This window comes from Panicum virgatum, chromosome 4K (genome assembly GCF_016808335.1).
Source record: "Panicum virgatum strain AP13 chromosome 4K, P.virgatum_v5, whole genome shotgun sequence".
NCBI lineage: Eukaryota > Viridiplantae > Streptophyta > Magnoliopsida > Poales > Poaceae > Panicum > Panicum virgatum.
Window position 1 is genome coordinate 19,694,818 of NC_053139.1, and position 23,229 is coordinate 19,718,046.

General features: G+C 46.6%; 4 protein-coding genes and 1 long non-coding RNA gene across 5 annotated transcripts; 1 reads left to right on the plus strand and 4 right to left on the minus strand.

Annotated features, from left to right (window-relative positions):
• Positions 1 to 1,278: 1,278 nt before the first annotated feature.
• Positions 1,279 to 1,935, minus strand: LOC120703417. Its single transcript, XM_039987501.1, has 3 exons — positions 1,858 to 1,935; positions 1,724 to 1,774; positions 1,279 to 1,648 (listed from the first exon to the last, which is right to left on the minus strand). Exons 1-3 carry the CDS (start codon positions 1,931 to 1,933, stop codon positions 1,371 to 1,373), a joined length of 405 nt encoding a protein of 134 aa, XP_039843435.1. The 5' UTR covers positions 1,934 to 1,935; the 3' UTR covers positions 1,279 to 1,370.
• An 8,377-nt stretch (positions 1,936 to 10,312) lies between these two features.
• Positions 10,313 to 13,484, minus strand: LOC120703416 (UDP-glycosyltransferase 90A1-like). Its single transcript, XM_039987500.1, has one exon. The coding sequence runs from the start codon at positions 11,877 to 11,879 to the stop codon at positions 10,461 to 10,463; it is 1,419 nt and encodes a 472-aa protein (XP_039843434.1). The 5' UTR covers positions 11,880 to 13,484; the 3' UTR covers positions 10,313 to 10,460.
• A 4,081-nt stretch (positions 13,485 to 17,565) lies between these two features.
• On the plus strand, positions 17,566 to 19,396 carry LOC120702003 (protein FAR1-RELATED SEQUENCE 5-like). Its single transcript, XM_039985785.1, has 2 exons — positions 17,566 to 18,532; positions 18,759 to 19,396. Exons 1-2 carry the CDS (start codon positions 17,566 to 17,568, stop codon positions 19,394 to 19,396), a joined length of 1,605 nt encoding a protein of 534 aa, XP_039841719.1.
• A 961-nt stretch (positions 19,397 to 20,357) lies between these two features.
• Positions 20,358 to 20,637, minus strand: LOC120705123. The gene is made up of 2 exons (XR_005687792.1): positions 20,554 to 20,637; positions 20,358 to 20,427 (listed from the first exon to the last, which is right to left on the minus strand). It is a non-coding gene; the product is annotated as an uncharacterized LOC120705123 (long non-coding RNA).
• On the minus strand, positions 20,628 to 21,620 carry LOC120702004. The gene is made up of 4 exons (XM_039985786.1): positions 21,582 to 21,620; positions 21,329 to 21,430; positions 20,811 to 21,240; positions 20,628 to 20,699 (listed from the first exon to the last, which is right to left on the minus strand). Exons 1-4 carry the CDS (start codon positions 21,618 to 21,620, stop codon positions 20,692 to 20,694), a joined length of 579 nt encoding a protein of 192 aa, XP_039841720.1. The 3' UTR covers positions 20,628 to 20,691.
• Positions 21,621 to 23,229: the final 1,609 nt, after the last annotated feature.

A 23,229-nucleotide genomic window follows, 5' to 3' on the forward strand; every position in this document is an offset into this window, starting at 1 on the left:
CTGGCATCATCATCTTTGTTACCCTCGCTCACTTCCTCATAATGGTTCACCTTACATTCCAGATCAAAGATCTTTATCTGGAGGTACTCGATGAACTCCTAAACAGAATCAATTGGTGCAGGATCGACCGACCTAGTAAAACCACAGTTTTCTGGAGCATCAGAAGACTGCAAAATAAATTTCATATAAGGTGCCTCATTGAAGATAAAGAAATGAAACAACCGAGTATTACCCATGCGTGTGGACATTTAAAGAAATGCCGACCGCCATCCATCCCGTCGGTGCACATCCGCACTAAGCAGTCATCACCATGTCTGCATTTTGGCCACGGTTCTCTACGGTTATTGTATTGTCGAAGAGGATTTTCATTGGTAAATTCACTCTTGTGCTGTGGCGGAAACTCAAACACTGGTTCCGGAAAGGAATCAGGTCCAAGAGGCCCCTCCCATATTATGGGGTCTCCCTTTCTCCCCCCTTTTCCTTTCCCAAAACCGTAGTAATTCTTCCCGCTAGACCCACCTCCAGACATTGGGTATACAATGAGCTTTGGTGTTTGAGTGCTGCTGGGAGTTTACAAACTTCGGAGTATTTATAGGCGCACAAAGGTCTAATACCCGGAGTGTGGAGTGTAAATGCACCTAAAAAGCCTACATGACAACACAGTGAAGAGGCTAGCTGACCTAACACTGAAAATGCTAGATTGGATTCTCGAAATGACTACTCGATGCATCTCTGTGCATGTAGAGCATCTAAGTGCATGCAGACTCACAGCACTGCATTGCTGCCGCTCGGTCGATCACGCCTAGATGCCGCCTTCCCCACTACACGCCACAGACCTTCGCTGTAGAATGACAGGTCCGTCGTCCTCATCAGAGAGACTGCTTTGAAGGTGAGCTGGTGTGGTTACCGTGTTGTCACATATTTTTGAAATGGTGGAAGGGCACTACTATTGGGTTGTCGTCTTTTGTCACGTATGTCTGGGCAAATAATGCGACATTTGGGAAACCCGTGATCGCCGTGCTGAGCAGTGGCAACCTGTGATCTCGTATCGCAGCTAGATACACTATGGTTCCTATTTTGAGCTATTCGAGCGTGTCACGAAGTTTACACTGTATGCGGTAGTCGTCATCATCGTCGGCGGGATCTCGGCAGCTAACTCCTACCGCACCTAACTTGTCCTTCATTAAATCACGGGAAAAATTCGCAAGAACTTCCCTTATTTCACGAGCATTATGGAACCCACAAACATAACAAGGAGAGCATCAATAGTATCTATAGAAACAAATGACAAGTAAACTACCACAATCATAAACATCGGATACAAATAAGCGGTCCACATCTATCTCATTACAAATAAACATCAGATATATCTAACCACCCCTAGGGCGTCGGACCCTCTTAGCCCTCTGCTGGGCACAGACATGGCCCTCGGAGTATGTGTGACGATCCGGAGACCTCACCTGTCGCTCAGGACGCAAAAGGGGCTGCAGTGTCTGCTGCTGAGAGATCCCAAGTGGTGCTCCTCCTAGCTGTGAATACCCCAAGACATCGAGGTCACCGTGAGCGACAGGATCATCTGGAGTCAGGCTGTCGAGTTCGTCTAAGGTGAAACCCTCGTTATCTAGAATGAACGTACTCGAAACAAACCCTGCGTAACATATAAACGTAAACCAACATATGGTGCGTGGTAAATTAGTGAGTGCATTGAGAGAGTGTTATGTACCAGGTCGAAAGGAGGAAGAAGAAGGTCCGGCGCTCGCATCGGGGTAGAATCCTACGCATAAAATGCGGATGTTAGCGTACGCTCATTTCTTTCGTCATGACATGTAGAAACCGAAATACGAAACATAAACTAACCTGTGTAGGCCGGTATCTGTGGCCCCGGTACCATTCCTAGATACGGTCCGCCAACTGGTGATGTCCCTCTAAACATTCCAGTATGGCCGAACGCAGTAGCTGGATCGTATCCTGTTTGTGATATTAGTAAATATGTAGGAAGACTTGATCTAATTTTAAAGAGATATCTATGTTACCTGCACTTGTGAAGAACTGCGACGTCGGCCCGTGCATGGTCGACGGACACGGGAACGACGACGAGGCCTGGGACGACCTGTGGCTGTCTTTGTACTGCACACGGCTTCCCAAGTTGTGCACTACCTGACGCAACTAGTCACGCTGCCTCGACCATGCTTCTGTCTGCTCAAACTGGGTCATTGGGGGATCCGGCACGTACCCTCGTCAGGTAAGTCGAGCAGACTGTCTCCATCATGTTGCAAAGGCGAAACTGCATCAATTCAGTAAAGGAACAGAAAGAAACACATGAATTATCTTATGAATATTAATATATATACGAATATGATGAAGAGACTCACCGCGCCAGCTAGTGCCTCCACGTGGTGCCGGGCATAGCCATCCTGAGGCCTCGCCTGGTGTGGCTGCGGGTGAGTGTCAACATAAACCAGACGAGCCCGAGTCCGGGGTAAGTACCCGGTGAGGTAAGCCCTTAAAGAGCTATCTGTGTGTGGTCCTGTTGGATGGACCAAGTGCTCGTCTGCCTATTCCCATTGGTCCACCCACGGCTGCATCTTCGTGAGCCAATCATCAGAGCACGGCAAGCCACTCCTTAACAACCTACAAAAGTGGACCACGAAGAATCGTTAGATTCGACACGAATGTATGAGCCAAGTTCATTCATAATTACCTGTGGTCCTGGCGACTGACACGCTCCAACGCGGTGGGCACTGGAAACTCCTGGCGATGGCCAAACTGCCTCCTGACTCTCCAGGGGCAATATGCCTCAACCGCGATGTCATAAACCAGGACGACTGTAGTAAGCCACAGGCTCGCATTCGCAGAGCAGTGCGAAGACAGGCCTGCTGTTGCAAGGGTAGCCACAGCCTCTATGCTGTAAGGCTCCCAGACAACGTCCTCGGGCGTCAGCATGTCGAGTTCCGAAACAAACTCAGGATATGTGCATCTAACCTGCGCATGCGCCCAGGACCTCTGCATTCCGAATAAGTAAAATTAAAAGTGCGCTAATGCATCATGTAACTATGAATAACAAAATTAGATTTGTTGCGAACGTACCTGACGCCAGATCCAGATAGTTCCCATAGTGGGCCTGTCGTCTTCCTCGTCGCCGTACATGGCCCCGTGGTAAGGCTCGTGGCTGACCATGGGCCGACCAACGGCTAGCCTCTCGTATGACCAAAGCTGTAGCAGTAGTGGGCACCCTGCCAGGATATCGTTCCCATGTGTATTCATGCAGCCGTCGTAGAGTCCACGGTAAGTGGCTGCAAGTACCGCCTCACCCTAGCTGTAGGCCGGTACGTCCTCATCTCCATCCGCAATCTCCCGTGCATACGGAAGGAGAATCCTATCGACCGAGTTGTCATGAGTGTTGTTGAATATGATGTAACCAAACAACCAAAGTAGGTACGTCTCCAGCGATCTGGTCACACTGTACTCGTCGGCATCCGCAGCCAACAGGGCAGGCTGCATAAACAATTAAGATTAATGGTTTCCACTGACAATGCAACATGTGAATTGTAACAATTAAATTTAAATATGCAATGAATACGTACTGTAAACTGTAGGAACCAGGTCTTCGAAGGACCTGCTGCTCACGGGTGCGGGTTGATCGGACCTGCTTCTTCCACGCGGTCAACCAGGGCAAAATGGGCCTCCAGGTCATCCTTCCACGAGGCCGCCACCACACGCGGACCGACAATAGGGAGGCCGAGGAGGTAGGTCACGTCCTGCAGCGTAGGACTCATCTCACCACACAGGGAGGTGGAACGTGTGTGTCTCCGGCCTCCATCTGTCAACGAGCGCCGTCAGAAGGGATCGATCGAGCTGAATAGGCCCACCCTCGACAAGACGGCCCAGAGTCAGTAGACCACGTAACCTGCAATAAACAAAATTGTCGAAACAAAGAAATACCGACGAATACATAACTGATAAACAATAATATTTCATTATATACTTGTCACACCAATCGTGGTGTATAGACATCGCCTCCCCGGGTGGACGAGGACGTAGCACCTCTAGGGCTCGGTGCTCAACTGCTGCAAAGTAAGACCTGTGGCTCGAGTCGATAACTGGGTCTAGCAAGGAGTCCATCTCCATACCTTCATTCAAAAATATATGAGAACACATAGGTACATATATGTTTCATACAAACTGGACGCGTAATATTTATACATTACAGATAGGTTTGATACAAACTCCACGCACGATTACTACATATTACAGATAGGTTCGATACAAACTCCACGCACGATATTTATATATTACAGATATGTTCCATACAAACTGGATGCATAAAAACTACATATTACAGATATGTTCGATACAATTGTGGATCATGACACCGAATGCCTTCCACAAGCAATTCTCGCCGATGGTCGTCTAAACGTAGGAGGTGCTCCATCTCTGGGATTTCCGGAAGGACCGACGTCAGCAGCATCGTGAAGTGCATTCTGAGGACACTTCTTGTAGTTGTGACCCAATGCTCCACATTGGCTGCAACGCTTTTGTGCCTTGCTTGCTTCGGACTCGTCCATACCATTCCGAATACGACGTGTCTGACGGCGGCCTTTGCCTTTCTTAGTGGCTGGATCAGGAATAAACATCTTATTCTCATTATCCTGAATGAAAGGCCCCACTATTCCAATCCCGTATACCTTATGTCCCCAGGTGGATATAGCTGCTTTCTTGCTGAAGTAAGGTGAAACAAATACTCCTGGCTGCAACCCAGACTCTGCACATGCCGCAATGACATGCGAGCATGGCAAATGCAATAACTTAGGCTTCATGCAGGAGCAGAAGGTTTTGCCATCTACTGTAATCAAACTCTCCTGTACCACCCTATCTCTACGGATACCACGACCAGTTCTATCCTTGCATAGAACCTGAAATCTATGCTTCATTGTACATGTCGATATGACACAGTGCAGTTTGGCCTTTTCAATCTTCTCTTGCATATATTGTGTCACTCTTGTGCAAAATTGAATTTGGGAGTTGCTGATGTTTATGCTTGTAGCCATGTAACGCTGTCTGAAATACTTCATGCACCCATACATGATGAACTCAACAATTCCCACAAGAGGAAAGGCACGACAAGAACGCATAACCATATTAAAACACTCTGCATAGTTCGTTGTCTGAATACCATACCGTATTCCGTTGGTATCATAAAGGAATGATCATTTCTCCTTAGGTGCACCTTGAATCCAGTGTGAAAATGGCTTCTCAATTGAATCCCTAGCCTCTGCAGCCTGACTCGTGCCTATTCCTGATGCCCTTACCTTCACTAGCTCTGCAGTCAAGTGATCAAGCATCTGCCATAATGCATTGAATTTTCTCTGTTGATTTTGGGTGCACAACCTCTTAAACATGTTGTTAAGATCCTTGTTCTTGAAGTGGTCATAGAAGTTTGCACCCATATGCCTAATGCACCACCTGTTTTGGACATCGGGCCACAATGAAGGCGTTATCGCAGTTCCACGTTGCAATTTCAGTATTGATTGCAGCAGACCTGCATGCCTATCACTAATGAGGCACACATCTGGACGTGCAGCAACAACATGAATCTTCACTCGTTCAAGGAACCAATACCAACTGTCTAAGTTGTCATTCTTAACAAATGCAAATGCGAGCGGAACTATTTGGTTGTTGCAATCTACCCCGATTGCGGTGAGTATCTGACCTTTATACCTTCCAGTCAGAAATGTGCCATCAATGCAGATCTCCGGAAGACAACACTAGAATGCTCTAACACAATCACCTATGCAAAAGAAGACTCGTTGCAGAATTCTTTGCCCCCTAATCACGGCTGGTATGAGGTATGTGTCATAAAAGCTTCCAGGATTTCTAGCAGCAACCTGGGATAACATATATGAGGTAGGTTATCATATGATGCCTTGTATGTGCCGAACCGCATCTCGAACACCCTTTGTTTAGCCTGCCATGCCTTCAAATAACTAATGGTGTATTGGTAAGTCTGCTCAATGTGTCGAATAATCATTTTTGGCTCATAATTTAGGTTGTCCATAATCAACCCATATATTTGCTTTGCAACAAAGTCGCATGATATATTGCGATGCGAGGGAAGAACTTCTGACAGCAAACACGTGTGCTCTGTCACAATGGAACATTTCCAGTTCGACTTCCATTTTCCCTTGAATGCATGTACTCGCCATGGACATCCATCATTCACACACTTCACCTCATATTCTTTACTGCCAGACTTTACAACTCTAAATTCTCGTTTCAATGATATTGCCCATAGTCTCACAGCATCTTTTACGGCTTCAATGTTTGGATATGTTGCACTTTGCACTACCTCATTCCCTCTGTACTCCCACTCCTGATTTCGTACGTCTTCTGCGACATGACTGCCAAAACCATGCTCCTTCCACTCTTTTGGCAATGAGTACTGCTCGTCATCAGATGAGCCCTCATATTCTTCCATCTCTATTGCGGTTTGGTTTTCTGTCTTCATCTCGTCCAAAATGCTATGTATCCTCTCTCCCTCATTAGCAATGCCCTGTGGTCCCATGTTTTGATTATCTATCTCTTCTGACTCATCTTGCTCAACATAGTTGGTCTCTCTTCGAATACTCGGAGTTGCTTGATCTGCACCATGTTAGATTTCATTTTGTGTCTTCTCCCGGATTTGAACAAGAATGGCCAGAGGCCACCCACGCTCTAGAGCTGATTGCATGTACTTCTGCCAGTCATCAGTGCTGTGTATCATCATCAATTCCCATAAAATACTTTCTACCTCCCAATTAACAAGAGACTGGACGGTCATCACATGTGTCAACGGATCAACACAGAACCCACGCTGCAGTCACTTACATATGGAACCAAAACTCTTTTCCAGAGGTTTATCTATGGCGCTAGATGTGCACTTAAAGGCAGAAAGGTCTACTCCATTTGGCCCGTACAAAATATTGTAGTCACCATAAAATACTTGAAACTGCATCTTGCTCGACATATCTGTATATCACAGAATACTTATCGAGTTATACTCTTTACTTCACTACCTTATTCAATAATCCGTAAAAACTAAGTATGGAATCCAACTACAACATATAAGTATTCATAACTACGTGATGACACTCAAATTCTATACTGCATATGCCAAATTCTATTCTAAATCGTAATTAATTTATAAACACGTCTCTAATAGTACTGCAATTGTAATAATAAATGTGTACTACTAATTTTCTAAACTAATTTACTACTACGTAACTAAAAACTAAAGTATCATTAAACTCCTACTTAAATGGTTCTACTATAGCACTAATTAAATAAAATTACTCTACAATACCAATGGAAAAATACATAAACTAAATGTACTAACCTGCAGATCAGAAGTGCGGAATCCGGCAGGGCTTTGCCGCTTCCCTTCTCCCCACCTCTCTTTTTTTCTAGATTTTTGGTGGAATTTTTGGGCTCAAATGAGAAGGGAATGGGGGTAGAATGCTTATATAGGGAAGGCAGCCCCGGTCGCCTGAGGGAGGGGCGACAGGCCCCCCCTGCCGTGCATGTGGGCGGGGCCCTCCGGTCGCCCGCCCCTGTCGCCCTTTGGGGGGCGACAGGCCCCCTTTATTTTTTTTCGGCAAAGGACCTCGTTGCAAATTTGAAAAAAAAATTACCTGTAGGCCCTGTCGCCCCCTAGGGCGACGGGGGTATATTTTTGAAATATTTCAAAACGGACATATATTTTTGAAATTTTGATTTTTTTTAAATATAAAAAAGAAAAAAGCGCCACGAGGTGCCTCCTGCTGCTGGCCAAGGGCCTGCCATGGCCTGCCCTGCCAAGTGCTGCTCGGCCTGCTGGTGCCCTTGGGCTGCACTCGACCTGCCTCCGGCCTGCTCACCTTCGTTGGCTGCTGCCCACTCACACCGGCCCACCTGGCCTGTGCACCGCGCGTCCCTGGCTGCGTGCCTCGCAGCGCCGCCGCGCACGCCTGGCGATGCGCCAGCGAGAGCAGCTCCTCCCGGCGTGTGCCCCTGCGCAGCGGTCGCCTGCTGCTCCTGCCTGAATGCATCCCCAGCGCTCGTTGTCTGCACGGGAAGAAACAAGAACAAAAAGGAAAAGAGAAGACAAGAAACGAATCCGAGATTTCAAATCCAAATTGCTCTCTCAATTCTTCATGGATTCAAACCAAACTTGAGCCGAAGATGCGCGACCTCAATATCTAACATATTCACGAAGAAATTCAAGAAGAGATGGAGTAAAACTCATGAACCGAAAATTATACGAAAATCCACCCGAAAATAGCGAAAAAGAAAAATGCTTGGGATTGACGGGTGAACACACATTCAACTCAAATAAAAAACTCAGAGAGCACGAGGAGAGAAGGGTCTCCTTTCCCGTGAATCCGTAGCACAAATCTCTCAAAAATCTATCTCAAATCCCTACCTAGGAGGAGAAGGGGAGGAGAGAAAAGAGAGGAACAGGAGAGAAGAGGAGGGAGCGCCGTGATCTGTTTTTGGCGAGCCAAAAATGGATGGCTGCCCATCCTCTTCTCTTTATCCTCTAATAATTCATCCACTAGAAATACTAAAATACCCTTACTCTATTAATTACAATACGTGCCCACGCAAGGGTAAATTTATCTATCTTATTGTAAGAGCAACGGACGGACACGCCGCCTTCACAACTTCACTTTGCTTCGACGCAAGCTTCACGATGACGTCACGTGCCATCCGTCTGGAACTTGACCGTGTCAAGTCCGCCGCCGGTTTTGAGGCCCAAACCGATCAAACCTGTCTCTCCCAATTTTGAGGCCAAACCGGTCAAACCGCCAATGTTGACGCGTGTCCGACCTCCCACCGAGTGTTGACGCCTTCGAGTTGTTCGCGCGTGCCTACCGCACGGGCCGCCTACTTGACTCGCCATCGTCCTCGCTGACTTGAGCAATGCCGTCTTCATCACCATGTACTCTTGCTCTTTTGTGTACCTTGTGAACCGCGCATGACCCCGTTTGGCCTGCTCGGGTCCCTCGGTCCAAGTCTACTCGCATTCACCCTTCACCATCTTGATCCCTCGGCATTAACTTTTCACTTCACCAAGCCTACTCGCGTTCATCCTTCACCACGGTCCTTCAGCATGAATCTTTCGCCTGACCTTCACCTCGCGTTGTCGACGGCCTGCTCGGATAGTGAACGAGGTTGGAGAGGCGGGTCTCAGAGAGAGAAAGAAAGAAGGGGCAGCTCTGACGCGCTAAGGGAGAGGAATGAGTGTGAAATCCTAAAATTTGGTATATATACATGTGCTCGTACTCGGGCCTGATTTACCGAGGCGATTTAGTTAAAACACCTGCCTCGGTTAATATATTTTGCGAGGCGGTTGTAGTAACCGCCACGGTTAATAAAAGCCTCGGTTAATAAAATTTTGTATTAGTGATCGTACACCTGCACATCAGGAGCCAAGAGATACATCAAATACACACAATATTGTCAATTACTCATCTTCCAAGGGTGACCACTCTTAGTCCTCACCTGAATAGGCTAGTCTGAAGCAACCTATCATGGGCCGGGCCTTGTTTCCACAATTCCACAAAGTTCCACTTGCTTGCTTGTTGTGTGTGTTGTGGACATACTAGTCTGCTTCCTGAATAAAAAAAATTAGTCTGCTTCCAGCCAGCCGCGTGGGCTTCTTGCAGCCATGTGCCCTGTTTGTTTCCACGACGCACAATCGCGCAACCCGTTTTCGCGAACGCGCCTCCGCGGTTGCTTTTTGGAATCGCAGGCTGGCAGTTCATTTCTTCGAACTCCACCCGCGCGCAATTCACAGTCGCACTATGTCGCGGGACGTTCAGCGTGATTATTCTGCTTATCTTGCTGAAAGTTCATCGCGAACGCGAAAAACGCAGTTCCAAATATGGCTATAGTCATGGGGAGAAAGAGTTTTCTAATAAAAATTATAGGTTTGTTGTTGTGATATAATTCCTATGAACACTTCTAGAACTGGGTTCGACTTCCTGTGAAAGTGAATTTCAAAAATTTAATGGCGTTGTGCTTTCAGTGATCGGCGACGTTCCTGTCGACAACGAGACACATGCGGTGACTTCGTTAATCTCGAGAATTTACCGACTCAGTCTTCGAAGATGCTCATAAAGATTTGTGCGCGTGCATTGTATCTTGATTGTTCCGCGTAATCTTTAAAAAAAGTTGTGATATAAGTTACTTCTCATTCAGAGCACCCGTTACTCTTAATAGACCTATACTAATTTGCATGCTCATTCGGTTTGGTTTGATGGTGCTACCAGCTACTACACGGAAACGACGGAGATTCGATCACAAATTATCAATTCTTATATAGCTTTAAAAGGGCAAATACGTACGATACCAACAATCCCATTTGACCCAGTAATAACTTCACTAATTTGACGAGTACAGTACATCATTAGCTAGCACCGGAGGCCGTAGCCTTCCACTGATCACTCTTTAGCCTCAGGCCTTCCAATCTCACACACCTCATGGAGCATCAGCTCTAGGGTTTCGAACGACGACCCGCTCGTCTCCACTGCGGCTCTAGCTGCGTCTGCGAGCTCACTCGCTTTGGCAGCCGCACGTTTCCCTCCCTCTCCCAGTATCAACTCTCTCGCCAACGTTTCCACGTCATCACTTGAAACAAGCTGCTGCTCACTTGCGGGGCCACTGTCCCCTCTTTTGGATGGCCAGATCCTGATTCCGACTTCAACCACGTCGACAACGAACTTTGCGTTCAACTTCTGCTCCGCGGCAATTGGATAGGTTAGGATGGGCACACCCATGCTGATGCTTTCCATCACCGAGTTCCACCCGCAGTGACTGAAGAAGCCCTTAATAGCCTGATGGCCCAAAATGCCGAGCTGGTTGATAAAGCCTTGGACCACTTTGCCCCTGCCACGGAACCTGCCTTGGAACGGCTCCTCTCCATTGAACCACCTCGACCGAACTACCCAAATGAAGTCCAGATCCGACCGGTCCAGGCCGGTTGCGATCTCCTCTAGCTGTGCCCGGCTCAGGTCGGCTTGCGAGCCGAATGCGACATATAGAACCGGTCGGTTCATGGCGAGTCTTGAATCAAGCCAGTCGGCAATATCGGAATCCAAGGTTCGGACCGGCTCACTGGCAAGACAGAGTGGGCCAACCGGCCACATCTTGTTGAGCGGCATCTCGCGGTTCCACTTGTCGATGTACAATGACTCGAGCTCATGGAAGGAGTTGACGATGGTACCTCGGCTCAAGCCCATGGCACTGCCGGTCTCGCAGACGAAGTCCCAGTGAGGGCCTGCCGGCTCCGGGTCGTCGAACGGCGGGTGCAGGTCGGCCTTGGTGAGCCGGAGCCCCGGCAGGCCGTCGACCTGGAACGGCTCCAACGGCGAGCTCACTCGCGCGTGCGGCTTCTGCGCCATGACGGCGGCTGCAACACATAAGGGGAAGGCGCCCATGCCGAGCGAGACCAGCCGCGGCACGCCGAGGTCGTCGGCGGCGTCAGCGGCCCACGCGAGGAACCCGTCGTGAACGAGCAGGTCCGGCCGCGGGTCCAGCGCCGCCAGCGCGTCTGCGAACACCGGCTCGAGCGCGGCGGCGGCGGAGACGACGTCGAGGAAGCTGGACCCGGAGGGGAGCTCGTCCGTGCTCTGCGGGCCAGCCGTCGAGGAGGGGAACGGCAGCTCGACGACGGCCGCCCCGGGGGCGCCGGCGCGGACAAAGGGCGCGTCGCGCGGGGTGGCGAGGAAGGTGACGGCCGACGCGAGCCCGCGGAGGAGGAGCACACGAGCCAGGTGGAGGAGTGGGATGGTGTGGCCCTTGGCCATGAACGGGAGCATGGCCACGTGACGGAGCACCGGGGACGGCAAGGAGGAGGCCATGGAGTGGAGACTGGAGAGCAGCTGGCAAAGTGGAGAGCAGCTGGCAAAGTGGCGAGCCGCGCGCGCCACAATTATTGGCCTGTACGTGTGGACTGTGGTGACTGGTGAGGAGACGGTGCATCTATCTATAAACTCACACCCCCACACGCGTCATCGTCAAGGTGGAAGTTTCTCAAGAAACCTACTTGTGGGTTGGGGCTGCCTTTTTTTTTTTTGAACGGGGTCGCTGCCGGACGCTGTCGTCGTGCACGAACTAAACAACTTCAGTGTTGTAAATTTAGAGAAATAAGCGACATGCTTCTACTATAAAAAAGATTAAATAATCCAATTCCATATACAACAAGCATGCTACTCAGATTACAGCTATGTTTAAGAAATACATACATGAACAGGAGCATTTCTAAGGTCTGAAAACTGAGAACAGAGCTACTCAGGATCATGTACCCATTAAACATAGCAAGTAGATGAAACAGACAGATTAATAAAAACAAAAACATGATTGTTTTTCTATATTTGCTCTCAAATTAGCGGGTTACTACTCTAGGCAGCCTTCCAGCACCCAAAAGTGATCACTGATCCTGGACTAACGTGACAGTCCTACTTAAACAGGGTTCAGAACAATTCTTTCTTTTCAACCCAAGAACAAGCTATATTACCAACGAGAAGGTGCTTCAACTCTGAACAGTAAAGTCCAGAAGTAGCAGTGGAAATATGCTCACAGAAATAACACTAGAGTTCTAGGAAAAAGAATTAGTAACTGAACATACTGAAAAGGAGTACTAAATCCTGAGACTGTCACGTTCTTGTCTCACTACACCGCTTATCATTACAGAGCAATTTAATCTGCCAAAAACGTGCAATCACACCCAAGCCAAAACTAGCAGATTACACAAAATGTATACTGTAAACCGAAAAGAGGCAACAGGTAACTCACAGCACGTAGTTTGTCTACGTGGGAAGACAAGCTCAGCGAACACAAGGTTCTGTCCCAGAAAACCAATTCCGCCGCTCACGTCCGAGCCTGAACCAGCGAGAGGTTGACAGAGATACTGGAGCCGACGTTGATGCCGAGGGGAACGTCCACAGCAACAACCCGAGAAGCAGAGGAACACCGCGCAGCAAGAGGCTCAAGAACCAGGCCACAGTCGACAGCAATCTGAACAAGACTGCACTGCACCACACAGGCACAAGAAAGGCAGCAGCGAGACACACAGAAGCACCCTCCAACTGCACACGCCCGTGTGTGCGTCGCAGAATCACCACCACCAGGCACCGGCGAACCACGCCGGAACCAGGCGGAACTTCGCCGGAGATGTGGAGAATAGAGAGGAGGGGAGTAGTCTGTGTTGCCTCCTTCGAGAGTGAGGGATTTCGATCCGATTTATAGGCCGAGAGAGGGAGCTGCGGCGCCGCGCGATGCGTGCGTCCAACGGGCGCACGTGCCGCCTAGGGTGGGCGTGCAGTTGGCCGCCGCCGCCGCTTGGAGCGTCGTCCGCTCCGCCTCCCTCTTCTCCGCCTCTCTGGTGGACCGAACAAAACAAAGGGATAAGGATTACAGGGAGTCCACGCTGGCCTGCTGGACTGCTCGGTCCATTTGGACCTCGTAGTGGCCCAGCAATCCAACTTCCCTTTTATCTCTTTCCATTCCATTTTTCTTTTGTGTTTCCATTCTTTTATTTTTCCAATTAGAAAATTAAGGGAAAACCCCCATAATGGACAACATTCAGTAGGTTCAGTTATCAACAAAAAGAAACTTATAGGATTGTATTGCATCAGGAAGACCGGTAAAATTCCGAGCAAATGCAAGATGGAAAGATGTATTGTCAAAATGGATAGAAACACTTGTGTAATTGCCTTAATTTTCTTCCTTTCTTTCTTTGTTTCACGAGCTCCTTTTGTAAACACTTTCTCGGTTATTTGTTTTTAATATAATTATAATCAGTAGGGGGAAACTCCTCCTGTTGCATCAAAAGAAAAAAAAAATCCAACGACCACGGGCCCAACATCGCCACGTCGAAACATATAGTAACGGTATCGAGGCTTTCCTGTCAAGTGTCAACTGCTCGGTCCCTCCCTTGAAATATAAACTTGTTTAAACATAATCAACTGTAATTACTTTAGTGTATCCCATTTTTGACAAAAAAATGATATTAAATTCATATAAAGGTATATTTATATCTATAGTTTTGTTCTATGTAATCAAATATTAATCATAATTTTAAATCGATGGCTAAGGTGTTTAACGGTAGGGCTGCTGTTACGTTTACCGAGCTATAGCCGGTATTTAATGGGCTATAGCGAGCTTTAGTAGGCAAAATGCCATAGCGGCTGCCTTTCCTGGAAGCTGTACAGGCAGCTCTAGCCAGCTATTTAAAAATTAAAATCTTGAAATTAATAGAGTAATAGCCAGTCGAAACCTTGTCATAATGCAACGAAATGCCCTTGTAAAAAATAAAAGAGGTGATACATGAAGGTTCATCTTCCATGACTCAGAAGTATCCAACTGACATGGTTTCATAGCAGCTTGTAGATTATCCTATTTTTTTGCCATGAATAACAAGACACAATAGAAAAAATCACTATTTGCGTAATTCTTGTAACAAATCACATCATCAGAGAGTAACTTCATTTCTCGTAAGCTTAAGAAACCAATTAAATCGGTAAAAGAGGTATTAAAACTTTGTAGACCACGTTACAACAACCCGCACTTAAAATCTTGCTAAATCTAGGGTTGAAAACGGTCGGGAACGATTGGAAAACTCCCCAAACCATTCCCGCAACCACATTTTTTTTATCGAGAACGGGATCGGGAACGGAAATGTCGGACGGGAAAACGAAATCAATATTACGGGATATCGGGAACGGAAGAGTTCGATCGGGAACATGCTCGGTTACGATCGGGAATCGGGAAGTAAAGACGGGAATATACATATAACCACTTGAAACATTAAGTTGGAGAAGATAGTTCCAACTATGCATAAGTTATACACAAATAAAACACATATAGCACAATAACAGTAACAGCAACATTCCAACTCCCAAACTTCTTCCACGTTTCACCAACTTCCAAGCATCACACTATTGCAATCACATGGCAGCAGCCAGCAGAGAAGACTCAAGACAGAACACAGCAGTAGCCAAAAGCCTCCAAGAATTCCTCGGGGTCTTCATCCTTGCTTGGGGACAGCGGCGTCTGTCGGCAGGCCTGGAGAGGCGCCATCTTTCTCTTTCCCAGGGTTAAATAAACTGTCCGGTCCGGTCAAACCAACGCGGTCCGGTAGCGGTTTATCGGATCGGTTTGACCAGAAACCGGTGGAAACCGGTCAAATTCAAAATCAAATTCAAAATCGCATGTTCAACCGGACCGGTAAGCCGGTCGGTTTGACCGGTTTACCGGTCGGTTTGACCGGTAACCAGCCAAATTCAATTTTTTTTCTTTTTTGGTTTAAATTCAAATGCCCGCAAAGTATACTAAATAAATGTTTGTATAACATATTTTAGCCTAAATGAACCCTCCAACCCTCTTTTGTACTACTTTTACATTGTATTTGTATACTTTTGTATGCACGCTTTTTTGTTCTACTTCAAATCCCCGCAAACTATACTAAATGAATGAATTTTTGAGAAAATTTGACACAATTAGATTCGTCGCACCTTGAAGTATTTTTAGGATTTTTTTGAGAATTTTTCATTTTTTGAATTCAAATTCAAATTTTAAATTTGGGCCGGTTGGGTACCGGCCTAAACCGGAACCAGCCCAGACCGGTTTGACTTACCGATCAAACCGGACCGGTTCCCACAGATTTGGTTAACCCTGTCTTTCCTCGAATGGGACCCGTACATCAGGTCTTATCTTTTCCTCTCTTTTTTTCTCCTGGACCGTCACTTTCCTCGAATGCATCTCCCACCCATCTTTCCTCGAATGGGACCCGTACATTAGGTCTTATCTTTTCCTCTTTTTTTTCTCCTGGACCGCCACTTTCCTCGAATGCATCTCCCACCCACGGACTTATCCTTGTCTTCCACTCCGCCAATTCATCTCTCCCGCAAGCACTCCATGGCTGCTCAGAGCGACGTTTGTGGGATGGATGGAGCTGGAAGCTCCATCACCGAGCTCGAGCGCCGCTTGGGGTAGGCCCGCGGGCTCCATGGCCAGCCTCTGGTGACGCTTGGGGAAGGTCCGCAGGGGCTCCATGGCCAGCCTCTGGTGACGCTTGGGGGAGATCCGCGGGGGCTCCATGGCCGAGCTTGGGCGGCGGCATCCGTCGGCTGGCCTGGGGGTGGAGGTGCTAACCGGCGGCGGCTGCACTACGGTAGGCCTGGCCACTGGGGGATGAGACGAGAGTCGAGAGGGAGAGACGGCGTCCGTCGGCTGGCCTGGTGGTGGAGGTGCCAACCGGCGGCTGCCGGTGGCTGCACCACGGCAGGCCTGGCCGCTGGGGGGGGGGGGGCTGCGGCGCAGAGAAAATGAGACGAGAGTCGAGAGGGAGAGACGAGACCGCGGGAGTGATTTGGGGATTGGACGCGGGCAACGGGGTTTGGAATTGAAGGCGCAGGGAACGGGGTGGAGGCCGCGCGCAGGCTAGGCCGAGGAAAGGAATGTGCTGGGGCCTGGGCTGAAAGTTTAAACGGAACTACCACGGGAAAATTCCCGGCTGGAAATGGTAACCGCGAAAACGGTCAGGAAACTGGCTCAACCATTTCCATTCCCGTTCCTGCCGGATTTTCCTGGGATTTTTCCCGTTTCCTGATTTTCCTATCAAAACGGAATTCGATCTGTTTATACGGTATATGGTGCCAGTTGGTTCGGGATTTTCCCATTCCGCTTTCATCACTAGCTAAATCCCATCTCCCACGTTAATTGGCCACGCATGCATAAAAACTTAGATAGCTTTATGTTCAGCATTTTTTGGTCTGTAATCAGTTCACACCGCAATCTGATTGTATTACTGTACATTTGGTTCCAGCCGATCTGTAATATATCAGCGACCCAAAGCCCCACCCTCGCGCGACTCCACCCCTTGCGCAAGTGGTGACTCCATCTCTCCGCACCTTCCTCCCTCTTGCCGAGGTGCAGTAGCCCCGCGGCAGCCAGGGGCTGCGACTCAGGGAGCGTTAGACATGGAGTGGGATAAGGCGCGACGGGTCGCGCATAGCGCGACCGCGCGACCCCGACGCCCCGTATCCCTTCCTTTTGGAGGGGAGCGCCATCCATCAGACAAAAAAAAACTCCCACCCCCCCTCATCCCGCCTGTCAGCCGCCGCCAGGCTTCGTGCCGCGCTGCCAAAACCTCCGTCTTCCCCCCACATCGGCCGCCGCCAGAGCTCCGTGACTCCTCGGCGACCACTCGCTGCCATCCCCTTCAGTCATGCCTGCCTCTTCCCGCTCGGCGTCTTCATCCCGTCAGAAAAAGGTGCGCCCCCCGCCCCCCCCCCCTCCTTCACATCCTGCTTGTTGCACCTCTGATCTTGGGGTGCAGCACGCATTGATCTTGTTCTGCGTATCAATTTTGTCTCCAATTTCTCTTTGTCTGCATGTTTTTCCCTGATCTAAATCTGTTATTTTGACTTGTCTGTCCGAAGTGTCAAGTTAGTTTGCTATTGTGTCAAACTACGGTTTGCAGAAAATTGTCAACTTGATAGTAACAGACTTCTCTCCTTTTGCTATTTGCAGCTCAAAAAAAAGATGCCGTCTGTAGAGGGGTTTGACCTTAATATTGAACCAACAGATGTTAGTTTCGCGGATGATCCTGTTACTGTTTATTTGATCAATGTGTCACAAGATGATCCTATTGCTATGTCTCAAGATGATCCTGTTGCCATACCTCCTGTCCCTACTCTAGCAAGTTCATCAATGCCTGTAGAATCTGATGGTCTCACAGTGCCAACAACTCAAACTGCTACAGATGGGGGTGATGTAGAGGATGGTATTGAGGTTCTATCAACACCGCAAGAGCCCTATGTTGGCATGACATTTTGCACCCCGCAAGATGCTAGGGTTTACTATAATAGGTATGCTAGACACGCTGGTTTTTCCATCAGAATTGACACCTCCCGTGAATCCAAAAAGGACAATGACAAGAGGAAAGTTATTTTTGTATGCCAAAAAGCTGGTGTCAATAAGAAGCAAAAACTTGATGAGGAAGGACCGATAACTGAGAAGAAGATAGTGAGGCAAAGGCGCATAGATTATGTTGATAGGACTCGCTGTCCTGCACGCATGATTGTGAGAAAAACAGCCCCATCTCAATGGGAGGCCGTTCACTTTGAGCGGGAGCACAATCATGAGTGTGTGAAGAAGTTCTCTCTTACAAAGTACATGAAGTCCCATAGAGAGATATCCGCTGAAGAGAAGGAGTTCATAAAGTTTCTTAATGGGTGTTGCATAACAACTACGCGCGCTTACCAGATAATGGTTGAGTTGTATGGTGGTATTGAAAACTGTCCATACACGGAAGGTGATGCAAAAAATTTGAGAGTGGAGTACCGTGCTGAGTATCGAGGAAAGGACATGAAAGCAACCCTTGATCACTTTGAGGAACTAAAGAAAGAGGATCCTGATTTCATTTACAGTTATACCCTTGATGAATTTGATAGGGTTGAGAATCTATTTTGGGTTGATGGTGCAGCAAGGAGGTCATATGAGCTCTATGGTGATTGTATATCTTTTGACACAACTTACTTGACCAACATGTATAATATGTCGTGTGCTCCTTTCATAGGTAAAAACATCTCATTGGTGTTTTGCGCATGTCCTTTTTTTTTCTGTTGTATCAATTTATGTGCTTTATTATGTGGCAAGTTGTGTTTTGCTTGTGTAGCAATTTAACATTTACAGGTATCAATTTATGTATTTTTCTCCTTGTATCAATTTGACAGGTATTGACAGAAATGGAATAACTATTCAGCTTGGTTGTGGCTTCATGAGGAATGAAAAAACAGAAGCTTTTGTGTGGTTGTTTACTGAGTTCAAGAAGGCTATGGGTGACAGAGATCCTATTAATATTATCACTGATCAAGATTTGGCGATGGTGGCTGCGATTGCTCAAGTTTTTACCACTTCAGTCCATAGGAACTGTAGGTGGCACATCATGGAGAATGCTAGGAAAAGATTGGGGGCTTTCTTAGATGGTAAACCAGGCTTGGCTGATGATTTCAATGATTGTGTTGACAATAGCTTCTCAATTGTAGAGTTTGAGTTCAAATGGCAAGCTATGCTGGATAAACATGAGATCAATGATGATGAAAGGTTCAAGCATTTGTATGAAATGAGAAATTGCTGGGTTCCGGCTTACTTCATGAACAACTTCTTCCCCTTTCTGCAAACAACAACACGGAGTGAAGGATTCAATGCTGTCCTGAAGCGATATGTGAACCCAATGAATTCAATACTAAACTTTATTCACCAATACAAGAAAATACAGGATAGAATATTCGGCAAACAAATAATGCATGAGGCTAATACAACTGTCAAGGTTCCGCACTACTTGACTGGCCACCTATGGAAAGACAAATGAAGCAAATGTACACAAGGAACTTGTTCAATATTTTCCAAGATGAGCTACAACTGATATCTAGTTACTATATTGTTCGAATTGAAGATGATAGCTTACTTGATGTTGTTCCATATGGGCGCTGTCCTGATCTCTTATATGGGAAGAGAACATTCAGGGTTTCGGCAAACAGTGTTGATGGTTTGTATAGCTGTGATTGTTGCAAGTTTCAGAGGGACGAGGTTCTTTGCTACCATATACTAAAGGTGTTTGATGCACTTGCTGTCCGTGAGGTGCCATGTCATTACATTTTGCCTAGGTGGTCTGCTGAAAAGGCGAATGATGGTGACAATGTGGAAGTTGCTGGTGAGCCGCTGCAGGCCACACAAATTTCAAACATGGGAGGCATGCTATCCGTTACCATACAATTTGCTCCAACTTTGCCCAGTTCTCTTGGTCCTCAATTCTTTTTTTGTTTCAGGAGAAAGGTGGTTGTCGATGGCATCTTTGATTTGTTTAGCCTCGAACTTCTCAAATTCTTCTTTGAGTGGCAGATTTAATCCGGAGTCCGGCATAGGTAGTGGCTGTATGCAATCCTCAACCATTTTCTTCACCTCCGCTATTGCACTCACTTCTAAAATCTCTATCGGTTCAAAAACCATTTGCTTTGCAGTCGCACGACCTGATATTGTATCATCGAGTAGCCCTAATGCTTCCATCTCTTCTCTGATACTCAGTGTATTTTCTTCCCTAGGCTCCAGATGGTCATCACTGCGCTTGCCTGAGACTTTTGTATATGATGTCCCTTTAGAATTTTGAGGTGTTAACCTTTGACTTGCATTCCCACTTTCGTCCCCTATATTGCTTGCAGCTTGCTCTTCGAGATTATTGGCCCCACTATATCCTTCATCATCTTGGTCGTCATCTTTCCTTGGCTGTTTGCCTTTAGCATCATCACAATTTGCTAGTGGTGTGTTTTTTTTTGTCTTCTTCTTTGTCATCACCATCTTTGTTGTCTTCTTTGCCTTGAGGGATACCTTTCTCCTTGCTTTGAACTGAAAATCTCAAACAACAAAAATGAAAAAAAGACATGTAAAAAATGTATAACTTGCCACTTCAGAACTAAGTAAATTGCTCCTTGTACTGAAGAAATTGCTAGTGTAGATTAAAACTCGATATACCTTGTATTTCATCATCATTTTGTTGACTCTGCAGCCCGGTGATGTCAACTTCTTGTGTACCATCTCTTTGTATTGTAGTAAAGCTGGTGATATCAATGTCTAGCGACTGGGTGTTGCAAGCAAGTTGAGATCCCTCATTTATATCCCTGTGCAAAAAAAAAGAAACAAAATTTAGCTTGAAAAAAATATATGATGGGTGAAAAAGAAGACATAATCGTTGAAAAGTTGCTATCCATGAAAAGTTGATGATTGCATACCTACTAACAATAGGCTCGTCTTCCCGATCTTCTCCCCCATCTTCTCCCCGATCGTTGCTAGAATCTGAATCGGCATAATCTTCCAATTCCTCACTACTACTTTCCTGACCCTTTCCCCATCATCTTGTTTTCTTTTGGATATGCGCTCACAATTAACAATGGGCTCGTCTTCAGACTCCTCAGCGTACTCGAGATCCCCCCCGAAGGGTGTGTCACTTTTATCTTCGAACTCAGCATCTTCGTCTTTTGTTGCTGCCGAGCTGCTCTGTTTTTCTGCCGCAGCTGCACGTGTGCTCTGTGCTCTTGCTGGTGCACCTGTGCTGATCGTTGGCTGCTTGCCGCCTTGAGACAGTTTGAAGGTAAGATTTACCACTGCTTCATTGATGGCCAAGCTGAACTCGCTGATGGCTTGCTTGAAGGTGTTCCTATTCTGCATTGATATATTGCAATCTTATATATATTAACATTGATACATTGCACATGATGTGGTGGGAGTGTGAAAAAAAAAGCTAAATTACCATGGTGACTGATTCAGCGGGCATGTTGGAGTTGAGAAACTCATCAATCCTTTCTGGTTGTATGAGCATGTTGGGGGAGTTCATTTGGTACTTAGCTTTGAGCTGCAACAAAAATTATATGACGTATATAGTCAACTTGACTCAAGGTGGTGATGTAAGTTGATACATGTCCATGAGTAAGTTGATACTAAAACAACATGCAGATTGATACTCCATGAAAAACTGAGAGAAAAAAAAGAGACAAATGACTCACATGTAACTTCCCGAATTCAGTGCTGGATATCTTGTCCATTGTAGTGATTCTGGTAACCAAGCTTCGTGTCCAAACAGAAGCTCTTACTTTTGCAGTTTGATCTATAATATCACCGGTGTCGAGGGCATCCAAATACAAAATTTGCAGGTAATGTGTGGAACTCAGATTATATAGTTGGGCAAAAACAAATAACTTGCATTGTGTGAATCAAAAAAACACATGGGGGGATAATCGGCCGTACCGTAAGGAGAAAAAGACAGCCTGACACTGATTTCTTTCCTACTTCATTGAACTCCGTGATGCCTCTAATCAATTTTTCAACTACAAGCCTGCATCAATTGTATTTGTTGATCTTTTCTATATCTGCGATCGCATGGAACGCCCGCACACACAAACTTTGGTTTGAAGTAGGGCACAAGAATGAGCTGATGGCAAACTCAAGCCAATACCACAGCCATAAGGTGTCACTCCTCTTCTTTCCCTCACCCAATAGCCAATTTTCAGCTTCGGTGAATGTTGGCGCTTTTTGGTCATTTTCATGGTTGAAAACTTTGTAATATTCTTCATATGTGTCAGCAAAGCTGTTCTTTGCATAATCGATGTGCTATCCAACCATTGGGAGCCCCAGGATCCTGTGGACAGTGTGGTCATCAACCTTTATTCTGCCCCTGTACGGTATGACCAATTCGGATCTTGTGACATCAAATCTCTTGATGAGCAAGGAAGATAGCTTCTCTGGGACTGACCAACATTGAACTAGAAGTAGCCCCCCAAAACCGACTCGTTCGATCTCCTTTTCTGAGGATCTTCTAGTGTGCTGTTAATAAGTATCAACCTCCTAGCTGATCCCTTTTTCCTCAAGTCCTTGAACATGAAAAAAAAGTGTAGAAAAAAATCAGTATGTAGCTCTAGAAAAAAAATAAAAAACAGTGCCAAAAACACAAGTGCTTCAAGAAATGGGAGGTGTGTGAATAAAAAAAATGCAAAAGGAGAAGGCGGGTGTGTTGAACCTTATCTGGTTGCTTCTTGATTGTGTGGCATTCATCCATCGCCTCTTTTCCTTTTGATTTCTGCTTTACTTCATCACCCATGATGATGCTTTTCTTGCGCCTCTTGTTTTCCACATCTTGATCCGGCATTCCCTTGATATCCCTGCAGCTTGCTCTAGTGACTCTCTTCGGCGAGAGGGCAGCATCACTAGCACGCTATGTTTGTGAGGGCCCACCAGCACCACAACCTCCCAAATCTGATTTAGAAGCTGCTCTTGTATTTCTTCTCGGTGGAGATGGATGTCCCACAGTTTCAAGTTTCCGTTTCTTAGCCATGCTAAAAAAACAGGCACAAAAATTTGAGTTAGAGTATATAAAATGTATATTGACCCTAATGTGATACTATATATTGAGTATGTAACTTGGCGATACAGGGATGTCTGACTTGACACTAAATCGACGCTATTTGCATGCAAAATTTCACACAACTTGACACTGAAAAATGACTGATGTCAAAATGACTCACTAGATTTCCCCATGTCGTGTAATTTGGTTCTATGGGGGCACCAGACATAGGAAACATACAAAAAATGGAATATGAAAACAACTGATTTGCTGCTGTTTCCATAAATTCATAATGGAGAACATTATTTAGTTCT